Raw genomic sequence first — 19,745 nt, forward strand, 5'->3', positions numbered from 1 at the left:
GCTTTCGCCTACGAGCGTTGAACGCAGAATGTCAGTTTCACTGTTGAATTAGTTGGCGTGAAAAAAAATTGTAGCATTTATTGGTTTGATGCTACCTTGCTGGCCAATATTTCGAGACAAATCCTTGCTGAATGTTCAAACGAACAACCTTACGATGAATTAGGATTGATTTTTTGATTCAGTTCGATTAAATTCGACAACTGTTCGGTTTTGCTGACGTTTTTGAGAATGTAAATCACAAACGATCCGTCGTAATGCAGAATAAGGCTAGTCTTCTTCATCAAAAGCTTTACATACTACCGAAAATACCTGTGCTTATTTTTTTCAGTAGGGGAGAGTGGGTACGCTTGATCCTACTTTTGTTTTTTGCCTTTCTCAATAGAAAGGTATTGCAATTGCTCTGAAAACCGACTTTTTAACGGAGGCCCGGAGGGCCGAGTGACATATACCATTCGATTCAGTTCGTCGAGTTCGGCAAATGTCTGTGTGTGTGTATGTATGTGTGTGTGTATGTATGTGTGTGTGTATGTGCGTCTGTGTGTGTGTACGCGAACACAATCTCACTCACTTTTCTCAGAGATGGATGAACCGATTTTTACAAACTTAGTCCCAAATGAAAGGTGCAACGTTCCCATAGGCTGCTATTGAATTTCTAATGGATCCGACTTCCGGTTCCGGAATTACAGGGTGATGAGTACGATCACGCAGAAAACGTCGATTTTAAGAAATTCTGCAATGAATGTATAATGGTGAAAATTTTTCCAAAATGTGACCACAACTGCTTCGATTTGTAGCACTAGGTCATTAACAGCCATTCAAAGTCTCTTTGGTCACATTGGCCACCATCATCGGTTCCGGAAGCCCCGGCGGAAGTATCCAAATTCAGACTAACAGTCACATCGGTTTCTCGGAGGTGGCTAGACCGAATCAACCAAACTTAGTCTCAAATGAAAGATGTTGCGTCCCCGTAAATGGCTATTAAATTTTATCCCCAACCGACTTCCGGTTCCGGAGTTACGGGTTGTGGCGTGCGATCACATAGCAAATTGTGATTCAAACCGATACCCCGATGGAAGCAAAAAAGGTAAAAATTTCGCTAAAATGTCTCTCAAATAACTTAACTTTGCAGTTCTAGGTCACCGACGGCCAAACAAACTTTCGTTGACTACATTGACCACCATAGACGGTTCCGGAAGTGCCCGGGAAAAGCGGCCATCTTTCATAACTAGCAAACTCATATCAGTTTCTCGGAAATGGTTGGGCCGATTTTCACAAACTTAGTCCCAAATGATAGCTATAGTCTATAAAATTTCGTACGGATCGCTTATATGGGTCCGGAAATATAGACTAAATCGTCCGGTCACATATGAAATTCCCATATAAGCCGGAACTCAAATTTTTTTTCCAAAGGGGGGACCCCATGAAATTTCAGAAATCGAATTCGTATTTTTGATGCCGAACATCTTTAAAATGCATGAAACGTCGAGATTTTATGTTATCTCGAAAAAAATTTTTTTATAAAAATCGACTTTTTGAGACTTTGCCGATTTCGCACCTTTTTTCAGTTCAATATTACCGTGGCTGTTTTTTCTTTTTCAAAATTTTAGAACTCGAATAATGATTTATTTTCCTGTATATAGTTGTCATGTGATGCATAATAATAAAATGTAATATATGCATTTAAAAGTTTTTAATGAATATAAACAACGCACACATTCTCGTGATTCATGATTGAGAAAGGCACAATTGCACCGCTAGGTGGATTAAAATAGGTTTTTTTCTAATAACTTTACAACGAAATAAAAATTTTAATTTGCAAAGTAGTAGCCATCTTGTAGTCAATTCGAATTGTAAGAGCTATGAATAATGTGTCAATTCGGATACTATATCCTTTTAGTAATATGAACAGTTTTGAAAATCATTTCAAAACGAGGTTTTTGTGAAAACGTTTTTTTTTATTTCGATTATAGAGGTTTCAACCTTAAGGTCATTCGCCTCTTCGGGTTAGAAAAATCTCTTATGAAAAATTTCTAGCCCTATGTGCGGGGTCGGGACCGAACCCAGGTGCGCTGCGTACAAGGCAATCGATTTACCAAATACGCTACGCCCACCCCTATTTTGAAAACGTGTGGTAATTTGATCCCCCGCCTACTAGGGCTAAAGAAACAAAGCACACTCTGACCTATAGACACGAAAGTTCAGTTAACCACCTGTCCTGACAAATTAACTAATGATATTACCTTTTTAGATGCACGACATACTTTAACCACAGTAGAAAGTCGAGACAAGTATTTACTTTAAATCAGTGCTATTTAACTGCCTTTTCCAACTTTCAATAACTTATATTATGATTTGTTCACGGGAAAAACATTCTAGATCAATTAATAGAGCTCGGTACTTTATGAAAATGATGCTTTTCTATTTCTATACATTTCGAAAGTGTTTGAGAGAACTATTGATAAGGATCAAGAATACCCATTGTCACAGGGATCATAGATACCTGTTCTATAAGGTGAGCAAAATTAAAATTTATTTGTATGTTTTGTGAAATTTTTTATTCACAAAACGTGTTTTTCTAGACAAAAGCCCTTAGAAAGTAATCGTAAATGAAAATATTCATAAATAATTAGTTCGTCTATCTCATACAACCGCTCAAAAAATTTGTAAAAAGATCTTCGAGATGGATTTAAACACATATTTTCTAAAATATATCAAAATATATACTTTTCCAAACCAAATGTAATACATCAGATTTGTTTTTTAAACATCATAAACGAGCAAATACTTCATTTTCTTTTTATATTGTGATAACTTTATTCGTATAGATTATGAGATATGGCCAGGGAATCAAATATCCCCAAGGATCAAGTGTCCTCACTCTCCCCTATTGATGCCTCGGTTCGCGTTCCTGGAGTTGTCGGTACCGGTTGTTCGGAGGGCAGGCGAATACAAGATTTTTGCTAATCCACCTTATTTTTGGTAGGTAATGTTAGAGACATAACCGAAGTGAAGTAGAATACACTTAGGCTGTTAATTCGAATGCTGCAATTTTTGCTATCTTCTGCATTAAAATCAGCTATTTCGATATTTGTTATGATGTATTGTGCACCGTTGCTGTGGTGCATTTTACCCCCGCACAGGTGCGTTTTGCTCTGCCCATTTTTCAAAGAGCTATTTATAATGATTTGGAAAAATTGAATATTTTTCATGTTCCTGAATATTTTGCAAAGCGATTGTGATTTCAGAGTAAAATGTTGGCTAAATGATATCATTAATTAAATTTTCCAAATTGATGGTCTATAGCTAAGTTATGATTATATTTTCTTAGGGGTGTATTTTACCTCATCTACCCTAACATACGCTTGCACTACATTCACATAAATCACTTGCAACGCGTTTGTGCAAATGGAATCTTGGTCATATCTCGGAAAGTTCAAACGTGCACCCGAGACGCATGCGTGGCAAAATTCAAATTTTAGGTTTGTTCCAAAGTTTCAAGTGGGTAATTACAAACTCGATTATTTTCAAGTGGATAGTACTCCCTTTACTACCCACATTACCTCCCGGTCCTGATTATTGAATATTTCATTACATACATGTATACTGCCCATGATCGCATATCAGTCCCATAAAGATAGGAAATCCCATAGAAAACGGGACAACTATGCGATCATGGGTAGTATAGAGGGATCAAAATGCATTCGTCTTGCTGAATATGTTTAGAAATATGCCACTTTAAAGTATGACATATACAAATAAAGTAGATTAAGGGCCAAATCGCATAACAAATAGTTTTTGGACTTACTGTAAATTGAACTCATTCTACAGTTAACCCATTCATGGGCTGTCTTTGGCTACGTTTTCCACATAAGTGGACTATTGTAAATATTCTAGGAGAATTGTATTCAGCATTGAAAGGTAAAAATTGAGCAGCTTCTAGCACTGCGAGGGAAACACCCATCTTTATGAAAAAAGGCTTTTCGTGTATGATAGTAACCAACAACGAATGCAGTTCTAGGACATTACTTTTAATGGAGCATTTCACTAGTTGAACTGCGAAATAAGTTAAATCATTTAGCTGAACATAAAATAAACCGGTCTTAATGTGGATGTACAAATCTCGTCATACATACAGCAGTTATACAATTAAACTGTGTTTATAGCACCATATACATAGATGATATGTAAAAAGTTGTCCCAGTTAGCCCCGAGTGTCAAATCAACGGCAGAAACATATTATATTAGTATCCAATAAGCCAACATCATCTCCTACACACAACACAACAACCAATGCTAATCAAATTGTCATCGTCAATCGCACTACCGCTTGCCAAAAGAAAATTAACCAAATGGTGCATTTATCTGAGTCCGACACGCATAATTCAAAGAGCAAAAGAGCGGGGTCTCTCGCACCCAACCACCCCTTCGCACGAGCATACTTGCAATCCGTTTTTTGAACTCCGAAAACAGAGCGTTCTGCTTTTTCTGCGATGTGTGCTGATCATTATATGCATGAAACTGGCACGCCAGTGCATCATTGGATGGAATGATGTCTAGCGGCAGTCATTGAATATATTCCAACCGAAGAGTTTGAGTTGACACAAAACGTAACAGCTACTACCCAGTTAAACTCATTCCGGAACCGATTCGGATTTCTGAATGGAGTCAGCATGGATTCCAAATCAAATGCAATAACCGATTCCGACTCAATCGGTTTCAGAATCTGTTGTTGTATTTGATTTGGAATCCATACTGACTACATTTAGGATTCCGAATCAAATTCCGAATGGTTTGACCGGGTACGAGGTCAGAAAGCAAACTGATGAAATTTCTCTTATGTGCCGTTTTTATACCTGGCGAAGTTCATTAGATAACAAAAAGGCAGTCCAATGCTCGCTGCTTGATTGAATTTTACATTATTTTCGTTATATATAATAAACGTACATTTCACGAAATCAAATACAATATACGTGCACATATTGCCGATCAGATAGTGCAAAAATATAGCGATTTCGATCAGTACAACGGAAGTTATTCGCATTTGAAAACTGGGAAACTATCTCAGCAGAAATTTTTGAAAAGGGACCCCCATATTGAAACGTTAGAAGTATTCTACTTCAAAAACTGTTCTCTATTATAGCGCCTCTAAATCTCTAGACTGATGAGACACGTACGTTAGTGGTCGAGAGTGTATCATGTCTTTAGGCTGCGGAGCCAATATTTTATTTCATTGTGGGCTTAAAAAAATAATGCATATTTGTATTATTTCTGATGGCTTGAGATAGTCTCTGAACACCTAATGAAATGTTGAAATGTTTTTAGTGAATACAATTTCAAAACTAAGACAATAGAAACCTAAGATCTAATAAATATGTTCCCGGTTACAGGCTCGTCGAATTATAGATGTTGAATTTTATTTTTATTATTTATGTTCAAGCTACAATTTAATTTAATTTAAAAAAACAGTCTCACGAAACTTTACACGCAGTTGCTCACACGGAAAAAAATCCGTTCATAAATTCATGAACAAAAGGTCACGATTTCGTGAGCTGAAAGTTTTACGAAAACCGTGACCAATTTCCTGAAATTATGAATAATAAACCTCGTATTCATGAAACTATTTATGTTTTCAAAAAACTACTTCGCCCCGAATATATACATGACGTTACATTAGAATGATTGGTTGGGTTACTGTTGTTGTTCCCTGGGCATGTTTAGTTTTTGTCGTGATTCTTGTTCATGATTTGGGAATACACAGCCGACAGTCAAACGTTGTTCACGATTTCAAGAGCTTATTTGCGATTTTTGTGATTTCTTATCACGTAACCGTGCTATTTTATTCATGAATTTTCTGTCGGATTTTTCTGTCAGACTAGCTGGATCGAAGTTCATGATTACAGGATCTTAGTCGCGATTTTCGTAATTTTTATTCACGTTATCGTGATATTTTAGTCATGAATAGTGATTCACGTTCATGATTTCAGAAGCTTAATCACGATTTTAGATATTTTTGTCACGAGTTGTGTGATTTGTGTTCATGATTTCAGGATCTTGGTCATGATGTCTGTAACTTCTGTTCATGTTATCGTGATATTTTAGTCATGAATAGAGCAATTCATGTTCATGAATTCAGGATCTTAGTCACGATTTTCGTAATTTCAATTCATGTTATCGTGGTATTTTATTTGTTTTGATATTTTATTTTATAGCTTACTTTCAAAGACACTCTTTAACTGGTCCGCTTTTTAGTTGGACCTCCATTGTCCAACTAAAAAGTATCTGAACGTCAAAATCTCATGTCACATTTACTTTGACAATCTATCTAACAATCCTTTACACTACTAATGTCTTTATTGGAGAGCGAATCAAATTCGTTAGTTGGACAGAAACAACGTGAAAATATGAACTGGATCATAAAAATGTGACTGATTCGCGATATATTGTTCTGTGAACTATATCACGAACACTATTTGGGGTTCTCAGCGCAGTTTTCGTTTTCTGTCCAGACATCACAATGAACCTTATAAAATGAATAACGATGTTCGATGTTTTAATTATATCTACTGCTCGTACCTATTACTGGTCGCTAGCAGTTGGACAGTTCACGAAAAAGTGCATGAAACAAAAATGCTTCCACGAATAATACTTCAAATTTTGTGAAAAGTTCACGTAAAAATTTTATTACCATGTTGCATGAAATTGTACATGATTAGGGATATCTCTAAATATCACAAGCGCGCAAAATAGATTTTAAATAGTGTACTAGGAATCATGAACCAGTTCACGAAAACATGAATAATATTTTATGATTTCGTGAAATTAGTAGTAAGTTGTGTCTATTATACTAGGCATCATGAACCAGTTCAAGAATACATTAATAATATTTCATGATCTCGTGAACTATTTCACGTGAACCAATATCAGATTGTAACAAATATATTAGGAATCATGAACCAGTTGACGAAGACATGAATGATATGATATGATATGATATGATATGCACTCATATCATTCTTAAACCTTAATTATTCTTTTCTGATTTTTAAATTTAAAAAACCAAACTGAATTCAACCAACAAACTGACAGTTGTCCCACTAAATGACGTATCTGCAAAAAACTCGTTGGCCTCATTGTTAACTGGGTCAGCACCCCACACAGCATGATCTGATACATTGTCAATCCGCTAGCAGCCTGCCATCCCAAGTTTCATTTGCAAACTATGGTAGATCTGATAAGGCAACCTATAGAGTCGTCCAAGTCGCATGGGTTTGGATTAGAGACACTTTATTGGGATATCCGACGTTTAAAATACGCACACTGAGATCCCGCATTTTTATACTACCGCCCTCCCCTTAAGCCAACAAGCGGTTTGTTTTCCTCCCAATTCGCAGTGCAAATGATTTGTTTTCCTCCCAATTTAAACATCAAAACGGCACAATACTAACGCAGCTGTATAAGTCCATACACAGACTAGCGAAGTGTCAAAAATTGCAGCCAAACGGACTGTCAAAAAGTGCAACCAAACGAGCATGAGGGTTTTGAGAGGGGAAGTACAAGAGGAAGCCCATGCAAAGCTTATGGGAGTTTCCGTGATACCAGTTTACATTCATGGTTGCTAGTTTTACTGGTTTTCTCTTCGCAAGTCTGTTATATAAAGTGTCTGTAGTTTGGATGTGTTATTGTTATAAAAGTAAACAAACTAAAAAATGTTTTTTTCAATAGTTTTGGGCCTAAAAATTGAAAAAAGGACTGAGACATTAATTCACGGTATTAATCTGCATCAGAATATGCCTTAACCCGCTTACCCCTAAATATCCCTATTAGAAATAACTGTGACTGAAGTTCACAAAACAAAAACAAATATTCCCATTAATGAAAGCGTTATGCGGGCGTTACTGAAGGGAAATTGAACATAATTATAAAATACATGATTTTTGTTCATGGTCCTGTTTTAATAACATAAAAACGTGATTGTTCTAAAATTCATGGCACTTTATTCACGATTCTGATAACAATTTTTTTCCGTGCATTGACTCGTGTTCCTTTATGATACACGGTGATGTCACGGCTCATATGCCCAACCACTTCAAGTTAGACGCTCATCGCATCTGGTACAGTGCGAGATCTTAACTATTGGAGTCCTTTCGGGCCCGCGGAAGATCACCCAATGCCCCGATGCGGGGATGTACTGGAAAGCTGCAATCTATATGTCCCTAGTATACACCTTTCTAAAGCTTGAGCTTGTGCGACCACCCCTGGCTGTTACTCCGTTATCGATCTTGACTAGCTGAAGTTGCACACAGAATAAGTAGATAATTATGCTTGGGAGTAACGAACCATCTTTCAATGTGTAACTCCTGGTAATCCTAAAGTGTTTATTGATCAATGCCAGCGCCGGCCAGGCCCGAACGTAGATCGCGGAAGGAAAGGGAAGGAATGGTTAGTCCGATACTTGCTTTTGCTAGAGGCCGTATATACACTCCACAAGTATCACAGGAGGAGGATATTTTTGTTAGTAAGAGTATAGAAGTTAGATCTACTTCTTCTTTACCGACGCCAGAGAGGTGACTTCACTATATGGACTGGATATCGATCCACCAAACTCATAGACCGGGGACCAATGGCTCTTTACTTCCCTTCCGAAGGAAGACGTGACCACAGATTTTTTCACCTCAGAAAAATCTCAACGACCTCGCTGGAATTGAACCCAGGCCAACTGGAATGAGTAGCGGTCACGCTTACCATTCAACCACCGGCGCCGTCATGTCCCTAGTAAACACCTTTCTAAAAACCAAAAACCATCAATATACAGATTTACCTGTCCCTTTTATTTTCTTATCATTCTCAGAAGTGACCCCGCTCGTACCGTATACCATCGAGGGTTTTACGAGATATGAAACATTTCTGACGAAATAGTTAACAAATACGAGATCAACAGGACAAACATCACATGTGCAACTCGGTGTGTTGCCGACACGCAGCTGAAGCGTACTACGAAATCGTCTGAAGGAACCCATGCCGGTTTGTGGAGGACCACCCGGCGTCATGATGTTCCCTCACGAAAGCCCTCCCGAATTTGTAATCGATACTATTGATCTTCCGTTTGCCTGATACTGAAAGTTAACATTTCCTCTCCCTGTCATCAGTGTCTACTCTCTCTCTCTCTTTACTGTCTCTGATACCCAGATATAGGAATTCACTCCGAAATACATGTTTTTTTCCCTTAATTCATTTTTGAAAATTTTCGAAGAGGGGGACTGTAGCCCCCTACTAACATCTCTAGCTACGTGTCTGTTCCGCACCTTGGGCCGGGAAGTCTGTGTGACCGGTCAGATGGTCAAAAGGTATTTTGCCAACTCGTCGGAAGCGCAAGCGGCCACCCGAAAACAAGGGTCTGAGGGTGCTCGTCAAGGATGTCTACTCTGCGAAGCGTAACGTGGTTATTTTATGATTTTTTTTTCCAAGCAAATTACGCTCAACGGGGTGGTGTAGAACATGAATAAAGAAATGATTCGGAGAATAAGACCCATGAATGTTACAGTTAATGTCATCAATGCCCTCTATGATTAAACATACAAAATCGTGTCGTATTCTATTTAATGTCATATATTTTAAACAATGTCCAACAATGCAGAATAAAAATGTTAGTAATCTTAATTGTCAACTTACTAACTACTCGTTAATACCTATCAAACTAGTTTAAAAGTTCTTACACCACTGATTGTGAATGCCATAACGTAAATGCAACACTTTAATTTATAGATAACGTCAAATCGATCGTCAAGAATGTTTATTTTTCATTAAAACTGTTCACAAGGCACTAAATTTCTATCGACAACACTATTTAACGTCATGCTTCTCATAAAAAAAGAACAATATAACTAAAAATAAAATGCTGATATCAATAGGATTTTCTTCTGAGATTATTTTCCACCTACGGTTGCTTTCCATTCTTACTTTTCTCGTACTTATCTATATTGAGCCTTACATTCGGAACGATCAGCTCCCCGCTGGAGGAAGAACTCATGTGAACGGATGATATTCTCGATTCACCCGAGAACAAACCGACCGCTACGTTCAGATTCGGTTCTCCGGTTCTTTCCGCCAACCGCGGTGAGCTAGAGGACGATTTTGATGCTACCGGAGTCGAGGTACGTTGGACGTTCTTATCCGTCGTTTGTGTGAGCAGCTCCGGCGTCGATGTGTTAATGTTACTTATGTCCAGCATCGATTTCAGCAGTAAACTGCAAGGACTGGATGAACCGGAGATCGAGTTTAAATCGGAATGTGTTCGAATCATTAGTTCGCGAGCGATGAACTCTCTCAGGTTCAACGGTTTACCGGCTATTGGTTGGGAATCTCGATTGTTTTGGTTAGTTCCCGAGGCCCGCCGAATATCTTCGACCAGGGAAAGAGATGAACTGCTGGAGTGATCTTGTTGTAGGGCTTCCTGGTTTTTCTTCAACATCGTTGAAGCCCAACGGAGTCCCAGTTGGTTTAAGTCACGTTCCAGCGAACCCGTAGCTTCTTGGGCGGTAGAACTCCGGAAATCGTCGGGTTTTCTGTTATGTTGTCTTTTTGTTGGAGACTTTTCTAGCAATGGGACTGGCTGAATAATTTCAATTGAACCTGAACCAGGTGAGGATCGGTTGGAATCATCGAGAGAGTTGTTAAATGACTTGTCGATGATGTTGCGAAGTTTTAATTCGGCTATTACATCCGGCAGAGAGGTACTGGAGCTGGAATTACTAACCTGTTCCGTTGGTTTGTTGTTACTGTCATCCTCTTTGAGTGTTTCCTCGGTTACATTTATTTCCGGAACAGAACCAGGATACTTTTGGTATCGTAACTGCTCGCTTCTATCGGTCACCTCCAATGGATCGGTCGTGCGGGACACGCTGGTTTTCTCCAGATCGAACCGCGTCGCTTCCAGTTCCTTTTGTCGCACGTACTCGTCATAGTTGGGAAAACCATCGTAACCCAGAGCACGGGCATGTTCCAGTAGCTTGTCGCGGGCTTCCACAAGCAGCTGATCGGCTGGGTCCAGTTTTTCACTAGCAGGAACCGAAATGTTTATCTTTGATGTCATCGGTGTTTCCACTTCGAGAATCGTGGATAGTTCGTGGGCCGTGGTCGCCTCATCCAGCTGCGGACTGTATCGGGTGATGGCCATCGGTGGTTTGGTGCGTTTGGCAAGCGCTAAGTCTTTCGGGTCGTGGCTGCTGGTGTGAGCTGGTTGATGCGTTTCGCCGTTGTCCGATTGTAGAATACGAGCGGTGACCTGGGGACAAAAATAGGTTATTCAAGGAACAAATAAACAATATAGACAGGTCAACCCAATCAACTCACCTTTGGAATATCTTTCAACAACGGCTCAAACGTCTTCGCTGCCGGTGCAGCTGTCGCATCCCTCAAGCTAAGATCTTCCGACGATTCAAACTGTGGCACGCCGGCGTTCTGTGGTCGTGCATCCGGACTATCGCGAAAATCCGACGAAGTCACAGGTCGGGACATGGCGATGCCACTGTCCTTGCTCAGCCCAATCTGCCTGGAGGCGGTAAAGATATCATTTATTTCCTCGCTGACCGGATCTTCCCTGGCCGACCGGGGGCTTGTTTCGGCAGAGCTCTTGGCAGCTGCGTTGAGCTGTTGAATTGATACACCCGTTAGAGTTTTAGGGATATCCAGGTATTTGGTAGACTCCTGTTGCTCACTAGATGACAGGCTGTTTTCAATCAGCTTTTTCTTCTCCTCGCGCACCTTTTGGATCATGTCCGATAGTTCGCTGATACGTTTGCTGCAACTTTCAGTCAACTGGGAATATTTTTCCAGTACTTCCTGTTCATCCCGATCGCTCAAATTAATGATCTCAACGTGTCCTTGCGGGGTGATAATTTTGGCTACTTTAGCTGGAACTTTTCTTGGCGATTTAAGGATCGATTTCAGTGAGCTTTCTTTCGTCGCGGGCGATTGCTGAACTGGCGGTTGTCTGGGAGCATCAGGTGTCTTCGATTGCGGCGGTTTTTTCTGACGAATTTCATTTTCTTTCCGACTTAGGGTTCTCATCCAAATATCTCCCACTCGACTGATGTTCTCGTCTAACGTGCCACTCAGTTCCTGCTCTTTCAACGTCTCGTCGATTTCATTCAAAAAGTTGTAGTTTTCATCGATGAATCGCCGCAGTTTGTCCAACCGCGATTGATCTTTAGCCATGTCTTCTTCGATGCTGGATTGATTCCCGCTAACATTGACGACCGAATCGTGAGGCGTGGAGATCGTCGTGGAAGAACTAACACCAAGCTGTTCGATAGACTGGCGGGACATCCCTAACAGACGAACAATGTATTGCATCAGGGAGGGGTCCATATTCTTCTGTCCACCAGTGGGCGCTGGAGGCGTTGCCTTTTTTAGCTGATGCTTAGGAACAACTTTTTTCGTTTGCGGCTTTGGCACAGGAACTGATTCATCCGTGCTTTGCTTTTGATCGATTTGTCTTAGTAATTTACTCAGGCGATTGTCAATCTTCTCTGGTGGTTGTCTGTATATAGTTGAGGTGGTTGAACTTATGGGTGATTGTTCCGGTTCCGGGAGTGCCTTGGCGGGCGAAATAACTCTCTTGGGCGGAGGCTCAACAACCATCGCTTTTGTTGACGCTTGTGATTTTGTGGGGGTTCCAAATTTTGTGGGTGTTTGTGGTTGTGGTGCTTCCACTGGTTGATTTAAGGTTTCCTTTGCTTTCTTTCGCTTCCGCGTCTCAGAAATTCCTTTTTTCGGTGTCTTTTTTATTTTCTTTTGGGATTTATCGTTTACCGTGATTACAATTTTGACAGGTATTTCTGAACCAGATTGAAAGCTACCGTTTGAATCATTAGATGAAGTATCTTGAATCGTCTGCACTTCAGCTCTGGCTGATCCGTGTGTTTCTACATGAATGGGAGGAATCTTTGGCTTAGATTTTTCCCTTTCTAGCTGATTCAATTTGTCCTTCAATTGCTTTTCAAGCTCTCGAATTTCTTGTTCCTTCTCTTTTAACTCGATCTGCTGCTGCTCCAGCAGTTTCTGTCGCTTTTGCAAACTCAAAATACCATTATCAGTCTGGCTTTTGGCGGATTTGAGTGTCGGCACAGGTACCCTTAACTCTCGCTCTATTTCTTCCTCCTTCTTAAGTTCATCAATCAGGAGCCTCTTCTGCTCGTTGATGTTCTCCAGTAGTTCTCTCAACTTTGCCACCTTATCACGATCTTTTTCCGTCGGCACGACATTGCCAGCGCTTACACTGCTCGGATCGTATCCTAGCAAAATAGTACTACAGCTATCGGAACTATTGACTTCGCGGTTCAGAGAATCATCTCCGGGCAAGGTAGCTGCGTTTGTTCGACCAGCGGCCACATTTATTTGCGGCGGTCTACAAGGTTGTGGTACGCTATTGGGAGGATCTCGCACCTTGGGACAGGTGATCAGTACCCGCTGTTTAAGTAAATCTTCCACAGCGTCGTTCATTCGTTTCTGTCGAGATTCGTTCTGTTTTCGATGTTGTGCTTCAGTCAGCGGAGGCTTTTTAGTCTGAAAAGGACATGGAAAGTATTATTAATTATCAGAATCTAGTTGGAAGATCTAATTTTACCACATCAAATCCCTTCGCTTGACTCTCAGCCTTGACCAGTTTGTCCAGTTCGGCTTTTAAGTTCTCATAATCTTTTCTCGTTTGTAATTTTTCCAGAGCTATTTTTGAACGATCAATTGTCTCTGGTTGCCTGAAACCAAAGAGAAAAGCTATTGTTATCGAACTCAGTCATAAAAGTAATTGACATTCAACGTCAAGCCACCCACTCACCTTCTCGCGGTCAGCATTTCACTCTGCAACCGCTCCAATCTACTAGCTTCCTGCATTGCATTCAGATCACCCTCCGACTTCTCATTCCGTTGCACCAATGAAACCGGCTGGTCGTACTCTTTCCGAAACTTGGTATTATAGTCATAATACTGCACCTTAGTGCTCGAAGTACCGCTCGACTGTTTGGACGGACTGGTTAGCGAACTTTTCGTCTTCGACGGGACCGGCGGAGCACTATGAACGACGCCACCCGTTGAAAGTGTTTTCGGTTGTTCAACCAACTTGCGAACTGGTTTTCTTGGAGATTCCAGAATCGACCGGTCCAGTGCTGTACTCGTCGGAAAGGAAAGAGTATTTTCACTGAGATCATCGAACTGAACATTTTTCTGGGAAGAGTAGCTGCCAAGATCTTTTGCAGTCTGCTGTGATGCCGATGGCTGTAGGTGATACTTTAGCGATTTGTCATCTCGACGCTTTTTGATAAGGTCGGACACTTGCGTGAAAGGTTTCAACGCCGGAGCCCTGGTAGATCGTGTTGTTTGAGCGGCTAAATTGTGCAATGTATCCGGTGAGGTGAACGACGTTGCGTTGTAATACATAGTTTCCACTTGTTTAGTGTGAGTGTTGTGTGATGGAGTAATGTTCTCTTTATTTTTACCTGACGCCAACAGTTCATCATCGGAAGATATAACACCCTCCGCACCAGAAACTAACTTCACCTTGCTACCTCTTTTGAACTGCTCAAAAGCGCTCAAGGTGTTAGCAGACGAAATGCTCTCATCCGCCTGAACCTCCACATTTTGTTTCGTCTCCCCACTCGGACCGGATACTTGAACCCCAACGGATTTTGAAGGTTTATACTCCTTTCTCTTTTTCGGCTTTTTACTTTCACGATCTTGAATTTCTCCAGCTAGCTTTGCCTCCGCCTGTTTTCCGCGCATCAAAGCTGCAGCTTGTTGGGCAGCTTTTCGTTCCTGAAACCAAAGTTCGCACTGCTCGGCAGCTTCCGCCGCCTTGTGAGCTTCACCGACATCCTCCAGACAGGTTTGGTAATCTGCTTGCAGCTGTGCAATATGCTTCCGTTTCCAGTTGTTAAGTTCGTCCTGTTTAACTTTTTGCACACAGGCAAGCTGCTTAGTTTTGGCAGTTTGGAAGTTCTTACGAACTTTTGCGGCGAGTTCCTTGGACTGTTGACGGACCTAGTGGCGAAGCAATGTAATCGAAACTAATTGTAAATGCAGAAAACAGAATACCTGTTCTAATCGTGTCTTTCGTCGTCTCTGATTGTCGGCCTGGCGAACACTTTCAAGGCTGGCGAATGGATCGTTGCCTCCTGCTGCTGAATAAGAAGTGGGTTGCCCTTTGGCATGCACCGTAATATTGATGGACATCCTTCACAAGGGTTCTATGTGCCACATGCTTGCATCTTACTGGTTAAAATAGCATTACAAAATACAACAAATTCTTTAAAAAGCTAAATTTTGCAGATTAAACCAAAATCGAAGGCACGGATGACAGTTTCGTAACAACATTACGCATTTTTTCGTTTCAACTGTTTCGTTTTGAACGCATTTTTTCGTCTCTCTTTTGGTTTGACCTTCTCTCTGAAGATGCACTGAAAGTTTTTGTTTGCAACGGAATCGTTGTCATGGCAGGTACACGCTTAACATAATTGACTCAGATTTGAGTAACACTTACCCAGCAATGTTCAGCCAGAAAATGAGTTGGGCAATCTGGCTGATGGGTACACAACCCGAATAGAACTTTACAATAGCATTTACCCTACAAACGATAATAAAACAATAAATATTATAGTTATTACTGTTTCAAAATTGTTCGACGCAGAGCTCTCGCAGTAGATTTACAATAAAATTTCAAGTAACAATCAATTTTATTGTTCAACAAAAACTGATACAGTAAATTCACATTAAATTTTACTGTTATCTTGAGAAAAATGTAAGGAAAAATCGATTTTTTTAGTGTTAAGATCTTTTATACCGTTAAATTCGATTTTACATTAAAATTTACTGTAGAAACGTCAAAGTTTAATGTTTTTGTATTGTAACACTAGAATTCACTGTAAATTATTGTAAAATTACTGTACTGTCACAGCGAAATTCATAGTTTTGTTACTGTACATTTCTATTCGGTAACTTCACGCAAAAGAATTGTGCATGTTTGATTCTATAAATTATTTATTCATTTTTAATCGATAAAAATTCTTTATTGTGAACCAAGGAATTTATTAAACCAAACTTATTTTTTTTTGGTTAGATCAACCAAAATATCTTTTGAATCAATCTTACAAGTTTTGCTATCTGTGCTTTTCGAAGATCGACAAAATTATTGTTTGTTCCAAACAAATCAGTGGTTCTAACCAGTGGCGGATCCAGGGGGAGGGTCTTGGGGGTCCGGACCCCCCAAATTTTTAACTTCTTGAGAAATTTTAAAATAGTTTCTATTTAAAATTGGTTCTAAATTCAAAATCATTCCAAACCAGATTCAACCACCGAAACTGATTTTCATTAAATGAGGGTATTACACATTACGTATCGTACAATGAACATTTCAGCATCGAAATTTCGGACCCCCTCCGAAATTTTTTTCTGGATCCGCTCCTGATTCTAACAAAAGCATGCAGCTAATTGATTCAAAAGGACTGAATGCATTACATCAACAGTCCTTGTTGAATTGAAACAAATAAAAAATAAAATTTGCTACGAAGAAGAAAACTTTTTCCACGTGCGTCAATGCTGGAGAAATTCGCTATTTTTAAATCAGGGAATTCAGATTTCGGTAAATTCTTATAGTGCTCAGATTTTCCGGACTCGAAGGGCGCAATTGCAGCTTGAAAATAATCATGAACCTTTGTGCGACAGGTTAGTGAATAAATTAAGTCGAATGCACACGGTGCGTTGTATGGTGCCTCCTTCTATTCCAGGACTCAAACTGTGTGGCTTAAAAACGACAATCGCAGAACTGAAAACACATCACCGCACCAGAGATAAATAATACCCGTTCGAGTGGGCAGTTTCCTGTACTTCACCATCTCTGGTCCAACAGGAAGACACAGCGTATTCGTGTGCCTTCTGCAATCTTTTTGGAAAAGCCGAAACTCTGAAGCACTACATTATAGTGCATATCTGGAATAAACCACGCGCACGGCCAAACGTACTACATAAAGGGACGGTGATTGGAATCGTATGCGCTGCATGTAATAAAATTTCATTTCATTCCAAGCAAACCTACTCCGGAACAGGTTTGGAATCCCTATATGGATTCTCGCTCAAACGCAACAAACGATTGAGTCGGAATCGGTTGTTGCCTTTGAGCTGGAACTCATAATAAATCCATTCAGAATTCCTAACCGATCCCGGAATGGGTTTGACTGGGCCATACTGCATCCATTCAGGATTCCGAAGCGGTTCCAGAATGATTTGACTGTGTAAAATTAATGCGTTTGTAGCCTGTTTTTAGAGAAAGGCCAATAAGTCAATGGTAAGTATTTACTTTGTGAGGTTCATTTCGACATAGATCTTTCATTAGGGCTTAAATCGCTAATGTAAACAAACTGCGTTTTCGTTATTATGACATTATGCGACAAAAATACTACAAGATTGAGGTGAAAATTAGTTAAAATGGTTTTTAGTTCGATTTATAATTAAAGAAAACAAAACGGCGAAACATGCATTTTCTTCGAGATTTCGACTTAGGCCCTTCTTATCATATGGAATATAAAGGCTAAACTTACATTTTTTGACAGAAACGGACGTACGGTTGTTATTCACAAAATTATTCTTTAAATGGCGGTTCTATTATATAAATGATAAGCAATATCTACTATGATCATGTCTACTCGATAGTTGTTGCACATAAACATTCGAATATTTCGATATTTTCATGTAATTCGAAGAAAAGATGCACGCGCCCTTTCATTTACATTGGGTTTTTATGCACCCAGTTGCTGAGCCCTATTAAAAAGTATACTGTCAAGCTCGCCCATTTTCCCAGCCCTACTCAGCAAGACAAAGTCAGTTTAGCCCATTTACCGCGCCCTTCTGAAATTATGTACACAGTTTAGCCCATCCGCAAATGGTGGTTGCTGAAGGGCGAAATCACGACTGGGATGCAAATTGGACGGAAGCATTTTTTTAGTTTCTACCCACTAAAAGCACAGGAATTAAATTCTTTGTTATATTGTCATAAGGTTTAACCAAAGATGCTTCCGGAAAAACATGGTCATAAAGTAATTTATACCTACAATAAAAACTACATTTAGAAAAGCATCGCCGAATATTGAAACTGATTTTTCTCCATTTGAGTACATTGCGACTTTGGCCCTAATGAAAGATCTGTGTCGATTTGTGCTGATGTTATCTGTTGTCAGCGAGTAATGGTTTGTTCTAAATTTGTCACCATGACAGTTGGCCTTTAGTTCCTATTAAAGAATAGGCATATTTTATATACAATAAAATTGGTTTTGCTTCAATATTTGCTATGCATTGATTCAAATAATTGTTATGTTTAAAACAATAAAAGATATTATTTGATTTAACAAAAATGTTTTTGTATTGAACATTTGACATGCATTGAAACAAATATTTTATTAGTTTTATTCAACAAAACGAGCTCATTGATTCAACAAAGTTGTTTGTTGTTTCGATTGTTGTTATGATAAAATCAATAAAAAATTTTGTTGGTCCAACTATTTTCCATGTTTGATCTAATAAATTCTTCAGAATTATTTCAACAATTATTTTATTTATATAAACATGTATTTTTTATTGAACACAGAACAACTTGGTAAATTTATTATTTCAACCCTCATATTATTTGACATTAAAAATTATTTTTCTGCGTGTTATTATCATTATTTAGCTGTGATATGTCTCTTAGATTTGTCAACATATAGCTCGTCGAATTCAACAAATTCGAACTACAAATGTTCTTCAACATGGATTTCAGAAGTCTCCTCTTTGGTCATATTATGGTCTTCAATGATATGTTCCTCAATCGTTTGATTTTCGACATCCATTGGTTTGAACATTTTTAAATAATTTGACCAAAAAGAGCAGGCGACCTACCGTTACGAAATTTTTCACTTTTTGATTATTCTAACCCGATAAACAAATAGCTGTCAAGAAAAAAATCGAGGGGTGTCCAAAATAAGTTGATATCAATTTTTTAAGACCTATTGTGGACACCATTTATTTAAGATTTTTTAGATAAAACATTACGAAGAAACCTTTTCAAACACGTAACGTACATAATACCAAATCAGACTAATTAAATCGATAAAAAAATATTATAATTGTACATTTAAATCCAATTTGAAAATGTATCATTTCCACCTGTTCCTCTTGGTTATCGTTGAAACATGAAATATTTTCGGTGATATTTTTGAAAACTGTGGATTCTGTTTAATTTTAAACAATTAGAGATGAACTAATGATATTGAAACTTAATAGACAACCCAAGGAATGTAATTGCTGCATCAAACCAAACAAATGCAGGGAAACGGCAGTGTAGGAGGCAAGAGCATTAACAGGGTCCAAAATATGTAGGGGTCCAAATTAGGTTGGTTACTCTATCTGTCCGATTTTTACACTTGCAGTTATCGAATCAAATTTGTTAGTTGGACAGAGAGTGTGGCCCAACCAGCAAATCACGTATTCCGTTTCCTACCCCGGTAGGTCTGGGTTCAATCCCAGCCGAGGTCGTTGAGATTTTCTGAGGTGAAAAATCTGTGGTCACGTCTTCCTTCGGAAGAATAGTAAAACCGTTGGCCCCTGTCCATGTGTTGATAGGCGGATAGCTAGGATCCAGATGGTGGAATCACCGTCGGTAATCGGCACCTGCGCCGGAAATAATTGAGAGTAAAAAAGGAACGCCCGACGAATTTCTCCACGGA

General features: G+C 39.3%; 1 protein-coding gene across 1 annotated transcript; it reads right to left on the minus strand.

The window, feature by feature from the left end:
• Positions 1-9,585: 9,585 nt before the first annotated feature.
• LOC131684844 (uncharacterized) lies at positions 9,586-15,415 on the minus strand. The gene is made up of 5 exons (XM_058968057.1): positions 15,088-15,415; positions 13,835-15,033; positions 13,625-13,754; positions 11,350-13,563; positions 9,586-11,281 (listed from the first exon to the last, which is right to left on the minus strand). The coding sequence occupies exons 1-5, from the start codon at positions 15,223-15,225 to the stop codon at positions 9,935-9,937; spliced, it is 5,028 nt and encodes a 1,675-aa protein (XP_058824040.1). The 5' UTR covers positions 15,226-15,415; the 3' UTR covers positions 9,586-9,934.
• Between the last annotated feature and the right edge of the window lie 4,330 nt (positions 15,416-19,745).

This window comes from Topomyia yanbarensis, chromosome 2 (genome assembly GCF_030247195.1).
Source record: "Topomyia yanbarensis strain Yona2022 chromosome 2, ASM3024719v1, whole genome shotgun sequence".
NCBI classification, from domain to species: domain Eukaryota; kingdom Metazoa; phylum Arthropoda; class Insecta; order Diptera; family Culicidae; genus Topomyia; species Topomyia yanbarensis.

Coding starts and splice junctions, on each gene's coding strand:
- LOC131684844 (XM_058968057.1), bottom strand. CDS start 15,225: ATGTCCATCAATATTACGGTGCATGCCAAAGGGCAACCCACTTCTTAT. Junction 13,755..13,834: donor GAAATGCTGACCGCGAGAAG/GTGAGTGGGTGG, acceptor CTTTGGTTTCAG/GCAACCAGAGACAATTGATC. Junction 13,564..13,624: donor AAGCGAAGGGATTTGATGTG/GTAAAATTAGAT, acceptor TGTCCTTTTCAG/ACTAAAAAGCCTCCGCTGAC.